This window comes from Pseudorasbora parva, chromosome 21 (genome assembly GCF_024679245.1).
Source record: "Pseudorasbora parva isolate DD20220531a chromosome 21, ASM2467924v1, whole genome shotgun sequence".
NCBI classification, from domain to species: domain Eukaryota; kingdom Metazoa; phylum Chordata; class Actinopteri; order Cypriniformes; family Gobionidae; genus Pseudorasbora; species Pseudorasbora parva.
Window position 1 is genome coordinate 17688667 of NC_090192.1, and position 20400 is coordinate 17709066.

Consider the following 20400-nt stretch of genomic DNA (forward strand, 5'->3'; position numbering starts at 1 on the left):
TATTATAATTTTTTTATTGAACAAATAAAAAAGCAAACAGCCACAGTTCAAAAAGGATTCAACAACAACAACAAAACAAATAAAAACAATAGACCGAGGCAGCAAAATGAATTAAACAAACAAGCAAACAAATACATAATTAAATAATAAAAACGAACACTATATATATATATATATATATATATATATATATATATATATATATATATATATATATATATATATATATATATATATAAGGAAACTATTAAAAAAAAGCACACAAAAAAACAACAACAACAAAATTGAGCAAGGGGTGACATGCAATTTATAGTAGCCTAAATTAGGTTCAAGAGAGTGAGACAGTGAAAAATATGCCAATGCCTTTTTTCCCTTTTTACATTATAAAAAGGTATATATACTTCTTGCACCGCATAGAGGACTTTAAAGCTTTGGCATTGCTGGAAGAAAAGACAGTATCTAAATTACATTTCAGATCTTTACAAAAAATAATAAAGAAAGGTTTAACAGACTTGTGTATAAAAAAAAGTAGCTAAAAAAATAAATAGATTTATAAGAAAAAAAAACTTGTCTTTAAGACTATTGTCAGAGTTATACAAAAAAATACAAATGGGACATCAATATAATTTTCTAAATTTCTTCTTCTTCAAAAAAAAAAAAGGAACTACATGAAAACAATCCCAAAAAGGTGAGGGACAGACTCATCTTCCACTCCACAAAAGGAGCAAAGGCGATCCATCCCAGGAAACATTTTTTTATATATAAATAAATTGTCCCGTGTGTTTCTTAAATGCAGACATATGTATTCTTTATATTGTAGACAAGTATGTTGAAGTAGAAAAAAATAACTTTTTCATTTAAAAAATGAAATATTGAATGCAAACAAAAACATCTGAATTTCCCAAATGGGGTCAAGCAAGTCTAAACTATTTAATCAATGTAATTAGTGCCACATAATAATAACCTTGGAATATATAGTCTACATTTGTATTTTCCAAGTGAGGTCTCGTAAATGTGGAGACTTAGATTCTTATAAAGATTTTATTTAACTAGGCTATATGGTATAAAAGCATCAAAACAACTACTTTAAGCTTACAGACTTGCTGCTTATTTGTTGTTTTTTGGTTACATCTTATAAATCAAATTGTAGTTTGCATTTGAATATCCCTCTACTAGTTTTACAAGGGTTTGATATCCTAGATGTTAAGCCTACAAATCAGTTTTTAAGGAACTTCTTCACTGTTAGTGATTATTCAATTAAGGCTTATGGGAAATTATTAGCACTTGTATTTCACCAACTGTGTAATATTTCTGTCACTAAGGAAAGTAAAGAGCTGGATGATGTCTTAAATTTTATTTGTATGATGGGTAAATATTATATTGACAAAGCAAGATAGGTGCCAGATGGTTACGTTGACAGCAGGTGCAACAATTCTTCCATTCTTACGAGACCTTTATATAGGTAACAACATGTGAACTATAGCGCCATCTCCTGACAAATACACAAACACAACAATTAACATTTATTATCAACTCTTCAAAAATCACATATTCATTGTTCTTTATTGTTTATTTTGTATTTATTTATAGTTATGCAATAAATAAAAAACTATCGCGGTACGGATCGAGTGGTAGTAATTCAAATAACTGCCGTAAATTGCTTTGCCATGTCAAACAGGAAGTAGAAACATTTTCGCGCATGCGCAGAACAAATCGTGTTGCCGGTACGGATCGAGTAGTGACAGGTCTCTGTCATTAATCATGTTTACATGGACAACAATACTCCGATATTAATCTGATTAAGACAATACTCTGATTAAGAGGCTACCATGTAGACAGCGATTTCTAATTACCTTAATCTGATTAAAGTCATAATCTAACTACACATAAATCGGATTAAGACATGTGGAGTATGCCTATTTTAGTCGCATTATCAGAGACATGTACACACCTTAATCTAACTATTAATGTCATGTCGGAGATTTCACCGCATTTTGTGACTGGACACATAACGTTACGCACAACAGGGGAGTGCAGAGGGGAGGCTTTGTGGGTTGGAGCCTCTGCCCTTTTTGAAAATTAATCAAATGTGCCCCTTTTAACAATCATCGATAATATTGTGGCCAATAAAACAAAATTGGAATTATACTTAATATAACAATGTGTACAAAACAGTAACAAATGGTGGAAAAGTCGCGTTTATCTTTTACGATCTGTCAGTCTGAAAAGTCGTTGCCATAAACGTCGTTGCTATGGGCGGTGTGTGTTTTACTTGACTGTTCATTGTGAACACTGCGTCCTCTCTCTCTATTTTTATTTTTGTTGTAATTATTATGCTCATTGTACAAGTAAAATACAATAAGTTTGTATCTGTAATCGCAAACCAGATGGGTCATTCAGTGAACGCCTGTGGCTCGACGGCAGGAAAAACAATCCAAAGAGTCATGATTTTTAAACCTTTTCCATAATTAATCAAAGCTATTATTCTAAATGTAGGCTGTCAATAAGGAGGAAAGAGGGGTAGCGTCTCTTCAAAAAAAAAAAGAAAAAAAGAGAGGCAATACATAATATTAAAAAAATAAATCAACGTAAATGTAGATATAAAACATTATAAAAACGCATGTTTTGTTATACTTCTTACAGTTTTTCTCAATTGCTAAAACACTAAAACCCATCGGCTGAACAAATTTCTCAGTTGCCTGAACTCATTTAGCTAATTGTGCAGTCTGTTGTCAATACCTTAAACCATTTCACATCATAAAACACAATTTGCAGATCTCACTTAGACTTTTCAGCAAAACTCTAAACACATTCTCATTGTCAAGACACATACTGCTCTCTAATGCACATGCCATTCATACGGGTTAACACAAGTGGCAACAATCAAATACAAATGGAGAACACAATGTCATTGATTGAACACAACCACTCAAAACTGATTTAACCTGTTTCAAATGATGAGACACAACCAATATAAGTACAGTGCATTGTAGGCTGTATACTGTACAATGAACAAATCATATTGCCCTGAACATGTTGCTTTCCATTTGTTTACAGTACTGACTGCTCAATAGATTTTGACTGGTTGCAGGTTCATATCAACAAAGAACGAGTTTGTGAGATGCAGAGTACAGTACTGTAAAAATCAGCCTAATCTAATGAAAATGCATATCTATAGCACAAATTGTATTTATCGTGCGATTTATATGCCAAAATGAGTTTTTATGTGCATATGTTACGCATGAAGTTTTCGTGTGCATATGATATGTCCTTTATATTGTGTTATGTGCACGTACTCCAAACAACTCAACCTACCCAATGGGGTGACAATGCAAATCATATGCACGTAGAAAATAATTGTGCCGTATAAATCGCACAATAAATACAATTTGTGATGTATATGCATTTCATGAGAATGAGTTGGTACAGTTTTTCTCAATTGCTAAAACACTAAAACCCATCGGCTGAACAAATTTCTCAGTTGCCTGAACTCATTTAGCTAATTGTGCAGTCTGTTGTCAATACCTTAAACCATTTCACATCATAAAACACAATTTGCAGATCTCACTTAGACTTTTCAGCAAATCTCTAAACACATTCTCATTGTCAAGACACATACTGCTCTCTAATGCACATGCCATTCATACGGGTAAACACAAGTGGCAACAATCAAATACAAATGGAGAACACAATGTCATTGATTGAACACAACCACTCAAAACTGATTTAACCTGTTTCAAATGATGAGACAACCAATATAAGTACAGTGCATTGTAGGCTGTATACTGTACAATTAACAAATCGTATTGCCCTGAACATGTTGCTTTCCATTTGTTTACAGTACTGACTGCTCAATAGATTTTGACTGGTTGCAGTTTCATATCAACAAAGAACGAGCTTGTAAGATGCAGAGTACAGTACTGTAAAAATCAGCCTAATCTAATGAAAATGCATATCTATAGCACAAGTTGTATTTATCGTGTGATTTATGTGCCAAAATGAGTTTTTATGAGCATGTGTTACGCAGTTTTTGTGTGCATATGATATGTCCTTTATATTGTGTTATGTGCACATACTCCAAACAACTAAACCTACCCAATGAGGTGACAATGCAAATCATATGCACATAAAAAATAATTGTGCCGTATAAATCGCACAATAAATACAATTTGTGATGTATATGCATTTCATGAGAATGAGTTGGTAAAAATAGGGCTACAAGCAAGAGGAAGAACAAAAAATTGCAAAGCAATGCAGAATAGTAATAATTTCTGATCAATTTTGAGCTACTATGATGAAACATGTTTTCACTCATCACAAGACAATGACAGAAAAATATGAAATTTGTTTTAAGATTAAAAATTTACTTCTGCCTGAGAACTGTTTTGAACAATATGTTTTCTATTTTTTGCTGTATTGTTTACTGATTGCTTGATAGTGTTTATCATTTTGATCACTTTGTTTATGATTTGAGAGCAGTGTTTGATTTTGAACACAGGTAAAACTGTTTTGAGGCGAAAGTTTCATTTTGCAAGAGAAGTCAGAGGTTTTGTGAATAGTGCTTGAAGAGGAGGTTTTGTGTTTAATGGTTTCAGAAAATGGAGCAAGGTTTCAGAAATAGTGTTTTAGCAATTGAGAAAAACTGTAAAAATAGGGCTACAAGCAAGAGGAAGAACAAAAAATTGCAAAGCAAAGCAGAGTTGTAATAATTTCTGACCAATTTTGAGCTACTATGATCACAAGACAATGACAGAAAAATATGAAATTTGTTTTGAGATAAAAATTTACTTCTGCCTGAGAACTATGCTTTGAACAATGTGTTTTCAATTTTTTGCTGTATTGTTTACTGATTGCTTGATAGTGTTTATCATTTTGATCACTTTGTTTATGATTTGAGAGCAGTGTTTGATTTTGAACACAGGTAAAACTGTTTTGAGGCGAAAGTTTCATTTTGCAAGAGAAGTCAGAGGTTTTGTGAATAGTGCTTGAAGAGGAGGTTTTGTGTTTAATGGTTTCAGAAAATGGAGCAAGTTTTCAGAAATAGTGTTTTAGCAATTGAGAAAAACTGTAATGTAAAGTAACACTGTCCAACAGCGACACCCGCAGGTGAAGTTAGCGGGTTTACTGAGCCCATAAAATTAACACACCTGCCAAAGTCACGCTATGATTGGATGTTGGAGAACATAGCGTGGCATGGGGACGTAATGACGTGCCATAATCGATCTATGTTCTAGCACATGTAAAACGGGAACATGAACGGAGTACTCTAAAAGCAACTCATGTAAACACCTTAATCAGAATATTGTCTTATTTAGAATAAGGTCAATAATTAGATTACTGCTGTCCATGTAAACGTAGTCAGTGACGTTGTAACATGAAAAAAATGCGTATAGTTTTGTGATTTTTTTTTTTTAAATTTATTATAATTTTTTAGCAAAGTACTAACATTTCTACATCTTTCAATTGTGTTTCTTACCAATATAGCATTTAGTTTGCACTATGCATTTTCTGCAAATCTATTTGTTGGGGGATTTAAATGAAAACATCAAATAATTGGTGGTATAAAAACACTATACAAACGTTACACTTGTCGCTTGAAATGTGCTTTCAGTTGGTGAGCTTTGATTGATTCAATTGGTTGTTTCTGAAGGTGACATCGCTAGAGGGAGACATTTTATTAATCCCGATCTCAGCACAGGATCGTCTGCACAAAGCTCTCTTGCGATAAGAAGTCACCATAGTCCAGCCTTCATCAACTCGTTTGCTGTATATTGTCGGCAGATTTTTTTTTGCGTTTTGATTTGCGTAATAATAATAATTATAATGAATATTTGCGTTTTGATTTGAAGATACAGTCGCTTTATTTCCATGTTTGTGTCGAATCCAGTTTGAACGACCTGCGCTTATAAATCGTCGTTGATTAAGATACATGATTTGAGGTTGCTGTTTTAAAGCATAGAATGGACAATAGCATCTTTAGCCTATTAGACACCTAAATATGTGCTTTACGTGCTCTTAAGGGCTAACGTTAGCGGTTTCTGACGTTATTTAGGTTAGATGTATGTAGGAGCCAATGAAATGTCATATAACGACACCAGCTTTTTAACATTCATGAGTTCAGCAGACAGGGGCAGTGCCTACACTGTTTCCATATACAGTTTGAGCTGTATCATTACTGCACACTAACTAGACACCATTAGTGTATTTATCCACATAAACCCTGTAGCTTAAGACGCAAGAGGACCTATTGCGACATGTTGAGAAAGGAGAAGAATGGAGCCGGGACGTCCCAACTTAAACCAGACGATCCCCTGATAAAATTGGGTAAGACATTATTATTATTATTATTATTATTATTATTATTATTATTATTGTTGTTGTTGTTGTTGTTATTTGTGTTGTTGTTTAGGTTTTATATATATATATATATATATATATATATATATATATATATATATATATATATATTTCATAAGACTTCATATGTCGCAGTTTATCTGTCAGTCTGATATACGCGTGAAAGTTTTGTTTGTTACAAAAATAAACCCTGTGCGTTTTCATTCAGCATCATTGGCATAGAAATAAAAAATATTAGACATATAAAAGCGTTTTATTTAAAATGAAGAAGCCATGTTAGGTATGTTATAAAATATCCTGTATAAATATGGTTTCAATCACCAGTGAACGAGCCAGAGTAAGAGTACAAACAGGGCATATATATATATATATATATATAAATATATATATATATATATATATATATATATATATATATATATATATAAATAATGTAATTTTATATATTCTATTCAAGAAAAAATGAAATGTGATTCTTTTTATCTTGTTGTTATGATTCACAAAGTTTTGTTTAAAACAGTATTACATAAGAACTTAATACTGATAATACTGAGTACCACAATCATTAGTCTTACTATGAACTCCTGCAGGTGTCCAGGACGATAACGATGTTAGGACAATGCTACAGGGCTCTTCTATGACAAAGGTGCGTTCTCCACGCTGGAAAAGGAAGCGCATGCTAAAGCTGTTGAATGATGGAGTCACTGTCTGGTGTGAATCCAACAAGACCACCAACAAAGCCAAAACTCAGCAGTCCTGTGAGTTGTCATGCTCAGTGTTTTTATGTATTATGTTATATTGTTCCTTTTTATAGTGTGCTGAGTGTGAACATTTTCAAAATAAGGTTTTCATTTTTGTGTAAATACACTCTAAAAAAATGCGGACAAACCCAACAGCTGGGTTTAAAAATGTAATTTAAAAGTCTGGTTTCCTTGTCCATAAATTGATCCAAAAATAGGTTAAAACAACATTTTTTTAGAGTGTAAATTATGTTCTGTATTCTGTGCTGTGGAAATGTATGTTCCCCAATATACGTACCCCTCCCAGTAAATACACCTAATTATGGCTGCCCAAACAGGCAGGGTCCAGCCAGGTCTACTGGCCGCAGCACTGACAGTCATTACAGGGCTGGCCTATTTGTAGTTCAGAAGGGGGGGTTTCTCTAAGCTTTGCTACATTCTAATTACAGTCTGTGACTACGTTGGTAGAGTGCAGCCCTTCACTTTATGGTTTGCTCCATATAGTTCCCATGAATAATTATCATTGCCCTGGCAACTGTGCACATGGCTTAAATTAGAATTATGGTCTATAATTGCTTTTAGTTGGAAGATCATGTTTTGTGTGATGTGGTCGAGACAACACCCACTTTTACACTAACGCTACGGTGTGTGTGTGTGTGTGTGTGTGTGTGTGTGTGTGTGTGTGTGTGTGTGTGTGTGTGTGTGTGTGTGTGTGTGTGTGTGCCTGTGCCTGTAGGAATGACATTTTTATCTCAATTTATTCTTCTAGACAACATTTCCTGATAATAAAGGACATTTCTTATTAATTTCTCATACACTATCGTTCAGTAGTTTAGGTTTGGCATGATTTTTAAACTGTTTTTGAAAAAAGACTTTCAAAAAGTCTGCAAAGTTCACCAAGTCTGCATTGACTTGAATAAAAATACAGTAAAAACATTAATATTGTGAAATTTTGCAGTGCATGCCGTTGTCATAAGAAATCCTGTCCCCCTGTGAAATAGTGTCCGCTTAGGACCCCAGAGTGATTTCTATTGGCTGAAAGAACTTTTAATGGGTGATATTTTCAGAGCCTGATTACAATTCTTCCAAAATAATGTTTTTATGTTTCATTGTTTAAATTGTGTTAAAATAGTCTTTAATGTTTTGCAAATCATGTTTCATATAATAGTATATAAATAAAGCTCTAAGTTTTAAAATCAAGCATAACTCGTAATGTTTTTTTAGTTAGTGTACATTCTAGCATAGCCTACTGCTACTCGATTAGCTTAGTTTATACACCTCGGTTGCACTTACCCTACATCTTAAAAGCCCTAGCCCCACTTTAATGTTTATACAATAAAAAAATCCTGTTGTATTTATTTTGTTTACCTTTTCTGTATATTATTGTTTTTTTTTAATTCTTTATTATTTACATTATATGTGCAATACTATGTTATGATTTTGTATTGGTATTATTACTTAGAAACATTGAGATAACAGCTTTTGATCAGGCATTTAAAACAGCTACCACATTGGATCCTAAGCGGACACTATTTGATATTGTAGGCTTATATGTTGACCTTTATTCTTGTACAAACAGATGCTTAAAATAGATGCTTAAAACAGATTTTTAAATACAATCTTGCTAACCCCAAACATTTGAACAGTAGTGTATGCACTGCAGTAATAAAAAAAGATCTGACAATTTCTGTTAACACAGGCAAAAGAAAGGTGTGCTTTTTATAAATTATGATGGAAATGACTGTTAGCATAGCTAACCTTTAAGTTTAGTTCTCAGTGAGTTATGTTCTATTAAAAGTGACAGCTGACAGGACACAAATATGGAGACTTATTTTGGAGCTAAAAGTCCATACTCTATGTTTTAGGCCACTGCTGTCTACCTTCTGCACTGTGGCATGGGCATGATCTACATTTAGAGGCTGGTTTGGCTCATTTGGTCTACTGACCAATTGACTCTATACAGGAATTGTCTGTGTGTTGGCTTAATCATTGTTTGTTTCCTTATTTTTGTGCCCCTGTCAATATTAACAATATTATTTTAAATGTTTGATTAAACTATGCTGGTTTTGTAAAATTAACTATATATCCTCTATATTTCCTCTCAGTCTCTGTGATGGAAGTGGAGTGCGTGTGGGAGGGCTGTAAGTCTGAGACATTGAGAAACCTGGCCACCTCACTCCCAGAAGAGCAGTGTCTCACCATTATGTTCAAAGGAGGGAGGAGGAGCTTGGATCTCCAGTGTGACACAAAAGAGGAAGCCCAGCACTGGGTCAGTGGCATTCGAACTCTCCAGGGCAGAGTCAACAACATGACCCAGAAAGAGAAACTCGACAAATATCCTTCAGCATATAATCAGATTCACTTGTACTCTACAGTCCCAGCTCATTAGTCCAGGTCATAATCTAATGACAAGTGAAAAGACTTACCGTTATTCATTACTGATTAAGTTACTCTTCTCTTTTGCATCAGGCTAATGAACTAGAGTTGTTGGGTGTGTCTAGCATTTCTTTCCTTCAGTGGGGAACAAGTGATTGCAAATTTATTAGAGAACATGTCACTCTCTAATAAATCATGGAGATGAATTAATAATCCTCAATTTGATACAGATTTGTAGTTAAATATATAAGCAGGTAAAATTAAAATGAATTGAAATGCAAATAATTTATTTAATTGTAATTTGTGGAGTACGAAATGGATGAAAACAAGGCTGAGAGGGTCTGTTCACAGGTTATGCATTTGTATACCTGGTTGTCGATCATTAAGTGCATGTATTTAAATAAAAAAATGTGTAAAATTAGCAGTTATAAAGGGGTGTTCAAAGCATCTTGTGCTTTAAATTGAGAGGCGCAACAGAATTAAATGGAACACATGGATTCCATATCCGCTTTCTCCAGAACAACTGTACAGCCGAATCAAATTTTGTTGCAATATTGTCCTGTTTAACACTGAAGCTGATTTGAAACAATCGTCATTGTAAACGCGCTATATAAAGTTGACTTGACATATGGATTTGAAAAAGATTCGTATAACTTGGCACAATGTTTAAAGCGTGTCACGATACAACAACATGCCATTCTAGTTTTGAGTTTGTTAGCCAATTGCCGTAAAAACCAAATTAGACTTTATATATGTGCTTTACACACATTTTTGAGTGCCACTTTTTCTTAATTGAATATATTAAATAACTTTTATATCTTCCTCAGCCTTGTTTTCATGATAAACTAAGTATGGCCGCCACCCTAACACATATAAGAGTCTGAATCAGCTCCCTTTGTTCAGAAGTCAGGGCACTGATTAGGGAGTCTGCCATTTTAAGAGTTGTCTCAATTGCTAAATTCTTCCAGTGCACTGAACTCCCTAAAAAGTCAAATAATGCACTGGGAAAGCCAGAGAGCATCGATTCTCACTAATTTCCATTATAATGTTTTCCTTTTTTGAAACACTACAATATGGGTGCACTAATATTACATAACATTATGTATTAATTCCCTAATAACATAATATAATAATAGGCTATATTAACTAATATTGTAAATAATGTGTTAATACCATAATGGGTCAAAGCCATGAATTTCATTTTCCAGTGACCTGCTTTAATTATTTATTAGCTACCGATTTGCAAAAGGTATCATTATCAAGTCAAGTCACCTTTATTTATGTAGCGCTTTTTACAATGCAGGTTGTTTCAAAGCACCTTCGCAGTGTTAACAGAAAAGTAATGCAACAGAATTTGATTTGGCTGTACAGCAGCTCTGGAGAAAACAGTGATGTTATCCAGCTTAGTTCAATTATCATATAGTGTCAATGTGAGCAGATCAGTAATATAGTTGAATATTTAGCATTTAGGGTGCTTTCACATTTGGTTCGATTGCTTGGACCAAACCCAAGTTCGATTGCTCCCTCTGCCCCTGCTGGACTGTGTTCATATTATATTATTTGGATCCGAACCATGGTGCGTTTGCATCATCAAAGCAGCAGCTGTTTACCCCGTTGCTTGGTGTAATAAAGTTCGTAGATGGAAGGAAGGAGGCGGGAACCGGCGAACGTTTAACAAACTTTAATTCCAAAATAAATAAACAAAACGAAAGTAAAACCGCGGGCAGCCCCTCACGGACGACTGCCCACACAGACACACATAATAAATGCGGGCAGTCCCTCATGGACGACTACCCGCACACACATAATAAAACATAAACAAAACATAACATAAAATCCAGGCCTGGTTCTCTCTCATCTTCCGCTGCCTTGGCTCCTCCTTTTATGCTCCCGTCACTTGGCCGCGAGACGAGACCGGTGTGTCACGCAGCTGGTACTCATTACCACTCGTCACCAGCTCGCTCACGCAGTCCCTCGCCCCGCTGCTTGTCACACCACACTTGGTAATGACGGCGAACGAGAAATTGGCAAAATGAATGCCGTTGCTCACCTCACTTTTATATTTTTGTTTTTGAACCGTCGTTTTTTTACCAAAGCTTCAGTATGTAATGGCACTTGCATCTATCTGCCACGAATTTACTGCAATTGCTCTAAAGAACACTGAAGATGAGTAGAAATTAGATGTATAGCTGTCTGCTTGCATTATGTCAGTCACGCTCGTCAGGGAAATGAGTGAAACACACACAAACACACATCATACATCTTTAAAAGTCGTTCACTTCTGAGATTTAGTACGATTGCATTCACATCAGCAGCGTACCGGAGTTCACATGAACCGAACCCCAGACCACCTTTTTAAGCACACTCGGGTACAGTTTGCGGGTGCGCACGCGAGTTTGTAAGACAGCATTCATATATCATCCAAACAAACTCTGATGTAATTTCAAACCAGATATGCACCAAAAGTGCTAGTGTGAAAGCACCATTACACTGCAGGTCTTGATGCACATTTCCGATTTGGTGACTATATCCGATTTTTTTGACCACCCTTTTCCATCATCTTTTAAAAGCGACCCGTATACGATATTTGCATTTACATTTACATTGCGTCCATTGCATATCACGCTGCTTTATTTCCTTTTCCGGGTCAGAATGTCTTGGGCTATTTCGCCACTGTATAGTGTAAATGCAAATATTGCAATACAGGTCGCTTTTAAAAGATGACGTATCGTAATTGTGCATCAAGCCCTGCAGTGTAATGCGGCCTTAATGGGGCCATAGTGTCCCCAACTAAGCATGCCAAAGGCAACAGGTGGCATGAAACCTGTGGCAAGCAGTGAGGGGAGAGACCATAAGAGTGGGCTAGTAGCGAGTGTTAATGAGCGCCGGCTGCGTGGCCCAACCGGTTTCGTCTCACGGTGGAGGGACAGGAGCATAAAAGGAGGAGCGACGACAGTGTACGATGAGAGAGGACAAGGCCTGAATGTTTTGGTTTACGTTTTGTTGTGTGTGTGCGGGCAGTCGTCCGTGAGGGGCTGCCCGTGTTTTATAACCTACGAACATTTAACAACTTTAATTCAAAATAAATAAACAAAACAAAAGTAACACGTGCAGCCCCTCACGGACGACTGCCCGCAAACACATAATAAAACATAAATCCAGGCCTGGTCCTCTCTCGTCTTACACTGTCGTCGCTCCTACTTTTATGCTTCCATCACTCCGCTGTGAGACGAGACCGGTGTGGCACGCAGCTGGCGATCATTAACACTCGCCAGGCCTGGATTTATGTTATGTTTTGGTTTACGTTTTGTGTGTACAGGCAGTCGTCTGTGAGGGGCTGCCCGCCAAAGGGGTAATCTAGCACTCTGAAAGCGTTCCACCCATAGGGGCGGCAATAACTAACCAAGCCATCCCCTGCTGTTAGGATCCCATTGACTCCCATTCATTTTTGAGTCACTTTGACAGTGAATAACTTTACATCTGAGGCGTTTAAAGACTCCATTTGTCCATTGTTTATTTCTAAAGAAACACGACAATGCATAAAAGGCTCAATTACCTTGCATCTTACACTATTGCCCCGTAGAAGCTGTTTTTGTAAAAAATAGGCTAACATTTGCGTAATAACCAACGCGACTCTGTCGCACAGTTGAGAAATTACCGTATATATAGGAGGAGACGCTAGCAGGCAATCAGGTTGCTCACGTCACATCTACGTCGTCAAGCTCAGTCTGAGCCTGCGCAGTTCGCTCAGCCATCAGGAAGTGAGTGCTTCTAATTGACCTCATTTTCCGCCGTTGAAGTTTATGGGAACACTCTGTCCATTTATTTTACTGTCTATGCTGCCCGCACACACAAAACAAAACGTAAACCAAAACATAACAGAAATCCAGACCTGGTCCTCTCATCTTACACGTCGCTCCTCCTTTGTAATAAAACAAATGGCCCGCTCTCACGATCCTTCGCTTCGCTGCTTGCCACACAACCAAAACTCCATTAGGTGACAGAATGGAGAAAAAAAAAAACCTTGTGAAAAACCAGGCTCAGTCAGGGTGCCAGTTTTCCTCTGGCCAACAAACAAACAGTGTACGATTATGATTCAGGCAACATTACAAGTCAGAAGTCATATTAAATCTGAATATTTGTCCAGATCCATATGGTTGAAGATCAGAGTCATCACACAGGAGACGGGTTTGCTGAGAATCAGAGCCACTGGATGTCATGTAGATTAGGCCTTCAAAGAGGAGAGTCTAGTTGGCACGGTCTCTGTAGACACTTCAGGGCTGCATTGGTCACGTCTAACACAGATCCACCATCTGATCTGGATACGACCCGGATCCGGCTGACTACAGTAAACCTTGGGATAAAGATAGAGACCAACATTAGCGTAGAAGCCACTTTTTATGATGTAATGAGGTGTTATGGGAAGTGTTCCTGGCAAACCTAGTTAATGCAGTCTAAAACAATAATTTAACTGATTTGAATAATATAAAATGATAATGTTCTATGTGTATGCCATAGTGAAGTGATGCGTGTCTGTTTCCTGAACAGTGCTAGGAAGACCGTTCCCCAGTTTAGTCAAGTAATCTTTATTTATTGATTGTTTCAAAGCAGCTTTACAGTGTTAAACATTTACATTTACATTTAATCATTTAGCAGACGCTTTTATCCAAAGCGACTTACAAAAAAGGGGAGAGCAATAGAAGCAACGAAACAAACAAGGCCAACAACCTGTAAAAGCTGTAAGAAGTCTCAATTAATTAGCAAATTAATTAGCATTAGCGGTATACCTTATAAAGTATACAAGAGATGCCCGATGCTCCTCCGCAGGTTATGGAAACTGTTGCGAAGGATATGGACAAAAGGTATCATTCCAGCATCCTGGAAAAGAGCAGAGGGGTGCTTTGTACCCAAGGAAATGGACTCCTCCGACATCAACCAGTTCCGAACCATTTCTCTCCTTAGTGTCGAATGCAAGGTATTCTTTTCTGTCCTGGCAAAAAGGATGACTACCTACATGGTGAAGAACAAATATGTCGACACATCAGTCCAGAAAGGCGGCATTCCAGGTTTCTCCGGGTGCTTGGAACATACGGGTATCCTCAACCAGCTGATCCGGGAGGCCAAGATGAGCAAAGGAAACCTAACAGTTGTCTGGCTCGACTTGGCTAACGCATACGGTTCAATCCCACATGGCCTCATCAACACGGCTATGGAACACTACCATATCTCCCACCACACTAGGGGTATAATTACCAGGTACTTTGGAGGATTCCAATTACGGTTCAAAACTGCCCACTTCACAACCCAGTGGCAGGACCTTGAAAAAGGAATCGTGACAGGCTGCACAATCTCCCCCATCCTGTTTGTCATGGGAATGAACCTGCTCATAACAGCTGCAGGAAAGGAATCCAGGGGGCCATTAATGGAGTCTGGCACCCGCCAACCTCCAATAAGAGGTTTTATGGATGACCTTACAATAACAACTTCAACCCATGTGCAGGCAAGATGGATCCTGAAGGCTCTTGATGATGTGGCAACATGGGCTCGAATGAAGTTCAAGCCAAGGAAATCAAGAAGTATGGTAATCAGAAGGGGGGAAGTGACCAGCAAGTTCCACTTGCGAGTACAGGGGGAAACGATACCATCAATTGAGGAAAACCCAATTAAGTGCCTAGGGAAATGGTATGACGCATCCCTGACCGACAGATGCAACGTTTCTAGGACAGAGAAACAGGCAGATGCATGGCTGAGTAAGATCGAGGGGTCAGGGCTGCCAGGAAAGTTTAAGGCCTGGCTCTTCCAGCACGGCCTGCTACCACGACTCATGTGGCTACTTACAATCTATGAAGTACCTATGACAACAGTGGAAGGAGTCGAGAGACGAGTGAACAAACACCTTCGCAAGTGGCTTGGAATTCCACCAAGCTTCACGTCAGTAGGGCTTTACACCAGGTCTGGTCAGATACAACTACCCCTTTCATCAGTGGTGGAAGAGTTCAAGGTGGCAAAGTGCCGGGTTGTGATGATGTACCAAGACTCCACTGATGAAAAAGTCAGAAGAGCAGGCGTCACGACGAGATCAGGACGCAAATGGGCGGCTGGCACATCAGTGGCACAAGCTGAAAGTACATTAAAGCTGAAGGACATCATCGGGAACCCATGCGTAGGGAGGCAGGGACTCGGATCCACTCACTTCCAGCAATGGGGAAAAGCAGACCCAAAGCAGAGGAGGGTCATGATTCAAGCTGAGGTCCGACACCTGGAGGAAGAAAGGCGCAAGTCTAGGGCTGTCGAACTCGGTGTGCAAGGTGCCTGGACAAAGTGGGACCTGCCAAAGCGGAAGATCACATGGTCTGAGATCTGGAGACTGGAGCCTTTTCGTATCTCCTTCCTGCTCCGTTCAGTGTATGACACCCTTCCATCACCAACAAACCTCCACAGATGGGGAATGAGGGAGGACCCATTGTGTAGGCTATGCGGAGGGAGGGGAACAATGGCGCATATACTGGCAGGATGCAAAACAGCTCTTAGCCAAGGAAGATACAGGTGGCGACATGACAACGTCCTCAGTGCACTGGCTGACATCTTGGAGCGGGAGAGGCAGAAAAAGCGCCAGACCATTATAAGGCCGGTAACAGCCATTCCGTTCATCAGAGAGGGGGAGAAACCACCAGCCCCCAAGAAGATTAAGAAGAGCCTCTTGCAAGCAGCACAATCCTGGGAGATGAGGGTGGACCTGGGAAGGAAACTAGTCTTCCCCCAGGTTGTGCAAACACAGTTGAGGCCAGACATGGTCTTATGGTCGGAGGAGGCAAGGAAGCTAATCTTGATTGAACTGACGGTTCCATGGGAAGACGGGTGCGAGGAGGCCTACGAGCAGAAAGCCACCAAGTATCAGGACCTCGTTGAGCAGTGTAGGGCCAAAGGGTGGCAGACCTGGCTATTCCCGGTTGAGGTCGGGTGTAGGGGTTTCCCGGCACAGTCTGTGTGGAAAACACTCACAGCTCTAGGTTTGGCAGGTAGGGAAAGGAAGGTAGCTGTTCGTAGGTTGGGTGAGGCAGCAGAAAGAGCGTCTTGCTGGCTCTGGAGTAGGAGGGAGGAGTTGAGCTGGGGGCCAGGAGGAGGTGGGCAGTGACTGGCCACCACTGCCGACCCGCCAACTGGAGGGTGTTGTGGTTCAGGGTCGAAACATCCCGTGAAAGTTGGACGCCACCTGACGACATCTTCTCCTGGCTGAAAGCTACTGCCATGTACTACAGTCAGTGACTGAATTAGATAGCATCAGTTAGATGTATCCAATAGCACAGTACACAAGTTTTTAAAAAAAAAAAATAATTTTTTTTTTTATAGCCATCTACAATAGCCACTTACAACAAAAACTCACGTACGCAAAATACAGAACACTGGATTTTGATAGCCATGATAACAACCCATTAGGACTAAGGCTGTTGCCCCAACTGTTGTCGTTAATGCAGATTCAGTGGCCCAATGGGTTGGTTTTGTATGGCATTCTAGCTAAACGCGCAGCAATAGCCCTCTACAACAAAAACTCACATACGCAAAATACAGTACACCGGATTATGATAGCTATGATAACTATGTAACACACCCGCCTGAAGGCACAAATCCGGATGAGAGACGTAGATATGATCCAGGAGTGTGCGCTTTTTGGTCGTTGCTGTGGTGATCAGTAAGTGCTATTCTGTATTGGTCAGGTGCAAATGGAAAAGATGTGTCTTAAGATGTTTTTTAAAAATGGCTACAGACACGGCAGCATGAATTGAGATCGGCAGGTCATTCCACCAGGTGGGAAAGGTCCAGGAAAATGTCCGTGAGAGCGATTTCATGCCTCTTTGGGATGGAACCATGAGGCGCCGCTCACTCGCAGAATGCAAGCTTCTAGAGGGTGTGTAAGTCTGAACAAGTGAGTTTAGGTATATTGGTGCAGAGCCAGTGGTTGTTTTATAGGCGAGAACTAGTGCCTTGAATTTGATGCGAGCAGCCATTGGCAACCAGTGCAGTCTGATGAAGAGGCGTAACATGCGCTCTCTTTGGCTCATTAAAGACCACTCTCGCCGCTTTTAAACAGGAAAATAATGCAATAAATTATCCAGCTCATTTCTATTATCATATAGTGACAATGCGAGCAGATCAGTAATACAGTTGAAAATTTATTTGAATATTTAATTGTAAATTTTGTTTCCCCAACTGCAAGCAAGCTAAGCCAAAGGGTACAGTGGCAAGGAACCAAAACTCCATCAGGTGGCATAATAACTCGCGTTGAACGTGGGGGAGAGGACGCTGGCGTTGTCTGTCCGCCGCTTCTCCACCCACAACAAATCATGTTAATGTACTATTAGATTTACATTTTATTTTATTTCCTTATGTTTGTGACTAGTCTAACAGTCAGAGCTACAATTGGGACTGTTGCTGATTGCTGGCAGCCACTGAGAGGTCGTTGTTCGTCGTTTCGCCGTTTTCAACCGCTTCTCTAATGTTTACGTTTGAATTGCTGCGGTTGGTTTCTGGTTTGGAGGACATTTGATGTTTCTCGCCGCGGGTGCTCACTGGTGGTCTCCCTTGGGCTTGGGCTGCATGGTGGCTGAAGTTTGCACCGGGCTAGCGTCATCCGGGCTCTCGTCGTCGGCGTCCGGCATGATGTTGGGATGTTCTGCTTCTCGGCTGCGCCGCTGTTCCGTCCTGCATTGCGACCGTGGAGCGGCTTGGACATCTGCGCCGGCCCCGGTGTGTCCACAGAAGTGCCCGGAGGAATGTTCTGCCTCCTGCATGGTGCTGCAGCGATCCCCATCGTTTGAATCATCATGAAGAAGACCCATCATCTGGTCTTCAGCTGTCGTGCCTCGGCGATGTCATCGGGACACTGCCGCTGGGAGAAATCTGAAACATGGAGTGGACCACAGTGTGCTGCGGAGCTAACAGTGTGCTGCGGAGCTAACAGAGACTTCCACCATCAGCTGTTTTCTGTCCACCATCAGCTCTGTTTCTGTTCACCATCAGCTCTGTTTCTGTTCACCATCAGCTCTGTTTCTGTTCACCATCAGCTCTGTTTCTGTTCACCATCAGCTCTGTTTCTGTTCACCATCAGCTCTGTTTCTGTTCTGTTTTCTGTGTTGGTTGATTGTTTGTAGTATTCTATATTTTTACTTGTTATTCATTTTTTGTTGTTATTCCCCCCCCCCCCCCCTTGTTGCACTTTGAGATTCTTCGGAATGAAAAGTGCATTATAAATAAAATCTATTATTATTATTATTATTATTATTAATAGAGAAAATAAACCTTGGGAGAAACCAGGCGATGTCGGGGTGCTAGTTTTCCTCATGTCAAACTAGTATAACAATTAAGCTTGCTTAGGCTTAATATACTACCGGATATGAGGGACAGTACGGTATGAAAAACATCCCTACCTGTAATTTACTAATTCTGTAGGATCAAGTTGAATTTTTGTTTTTGTTTGATAATAACCAAAAGGTTTAAGGTTTTAGGTACATATCCTAAAGACAAGGATGAAATAATTATAATAAAGGCCCCATGAACAATTTTTTTTTTAGCCTAAGGTAAGAAATAAGATGAGGCCTGTTCCATGAAGCTAGCTGAACAATTCAGAGTAGGTTTAGAGTTGACAAATCCAGATCAATCCAACCTGGTTTAGATCAAGTTCAGCCGTTTCTCAAAGCTCGGTATAAACTTTCTCTGTCAACTGTTTAATCCAGAGTTAGCAATCAACTCTGAAGCGAGTGCAACTGAATGTGTGACGTGTGACAAACAGCCAATCACAGTGTCCGTTTGATTCACTTTTCTTCTGAAGATTGAGAGTTCGTTTTGAAAATTATCGTGAAATTAAATGCGTTTACAAAGTAGGAATAAACACTGCTGCTGTAGCGACAGTTTAAGCTCAAATGAATACACATTGTTTAAAATAATCATGAATGCATGTTTTATATTTATATTCATATTTGTCTTCTTGTCAATTAAAATAATAATTATATGAATATATTTTATTAATTAAAAGTAATTATAATTTGTATAATATAAATATAAAGTTTAAGATGAGCAAGTTTGTCTCTAATGGATTTGGAACGAGAGTTACAGGGTTTGGCTTTATTGTGTCTTTACTTGCAGCTGATTGGTCCAGTTTGGGTTTGCGATTTGTAACCCAGAAAAAAACCTGCTCCATAGCAGGTTAGCCGTGTAGTGTGAGTTACCATGGTGATAAACACCGCTAAAAACCAATCCAGCTTCTTGAGCCCGAAAAACCAGAGTTTGCTCAAACTAATCTTGAACTTACCTGGGTAGCAACTGAAACCAGCTTTGTGCAACAGGCCACTGGTGTTTTCCAAAACAATGACAAAATTCACATTTGGGCGAAATAAGCATTCAAAACTTACAGTCTCTCATTTCCGTTAAAAGGAATCACAGATTTTGATGACCTCATCGCATACTTTCATCTTCTTATCACATATTCTGTCTAATCAAATGCTGTCTAAAATCTGAAGCGCACCACCGCCTAAACTGCTGAAGCGGCGGCTAAAATCGGTCAGCTGTTCATACATTTACTATTTTCTACATGGTGAATGGAACATTGCCCACTATATATGTGAAAATGATTCAGACAGTGTAAATATGCTTTCAGTTGAACCAAACAAATTCTGGTTTCACGCGAGGTTCACGCGAACCGTCGCAGTGCACACACAAAGTCTAAACCAGAGCTGTTGACTGGAGACACGAGAGAGCAGCACGGATCATATGCACTAGTCGGTGCGCAGACAACAAAACTTATCAATAAATTTCAATTTCAAATCGATATGGAGGAGATTAGGACGATAAATGATTAGAGATTAGGAGGAAACTCTGGTTTTACAGAAAGTCTCTAGTCAAACTGTGGTATTAAAGAAACACTATTGGCTGT

General features: G+C 38.9%; 1 protein-coding gene across 1 annotated transcript in view; it reads left to right on the top strand.

The window, feature by feature from the left end:
* The first annotated feature begins 5694 nt into the window (after window positions 1-5694).
* Window positions 5695-20400, top strand: part of plcd3b (phospholipase C, delta 3b) — a 29668-nt gene continuing 14962 nt past the window's right edge. Inside the window, exons 1-3 of the mRNA XM_067430604.1 lie at window positions 5695-6324; window positions 6948-7115; window positions 9203-9431. Of these exons, the coding sequence (XP_067286705.1) occupies window positions 6255-6324; window positions 6948-7115; window positions 9203-9431 (467 nt within the window). The 5' untranslated portion in view covers window positions 5695-6254. The remainder of the gene's footprint in view (window positions 6325-6947; window positions 7116-9202; window positions 9432-20400) is intronic.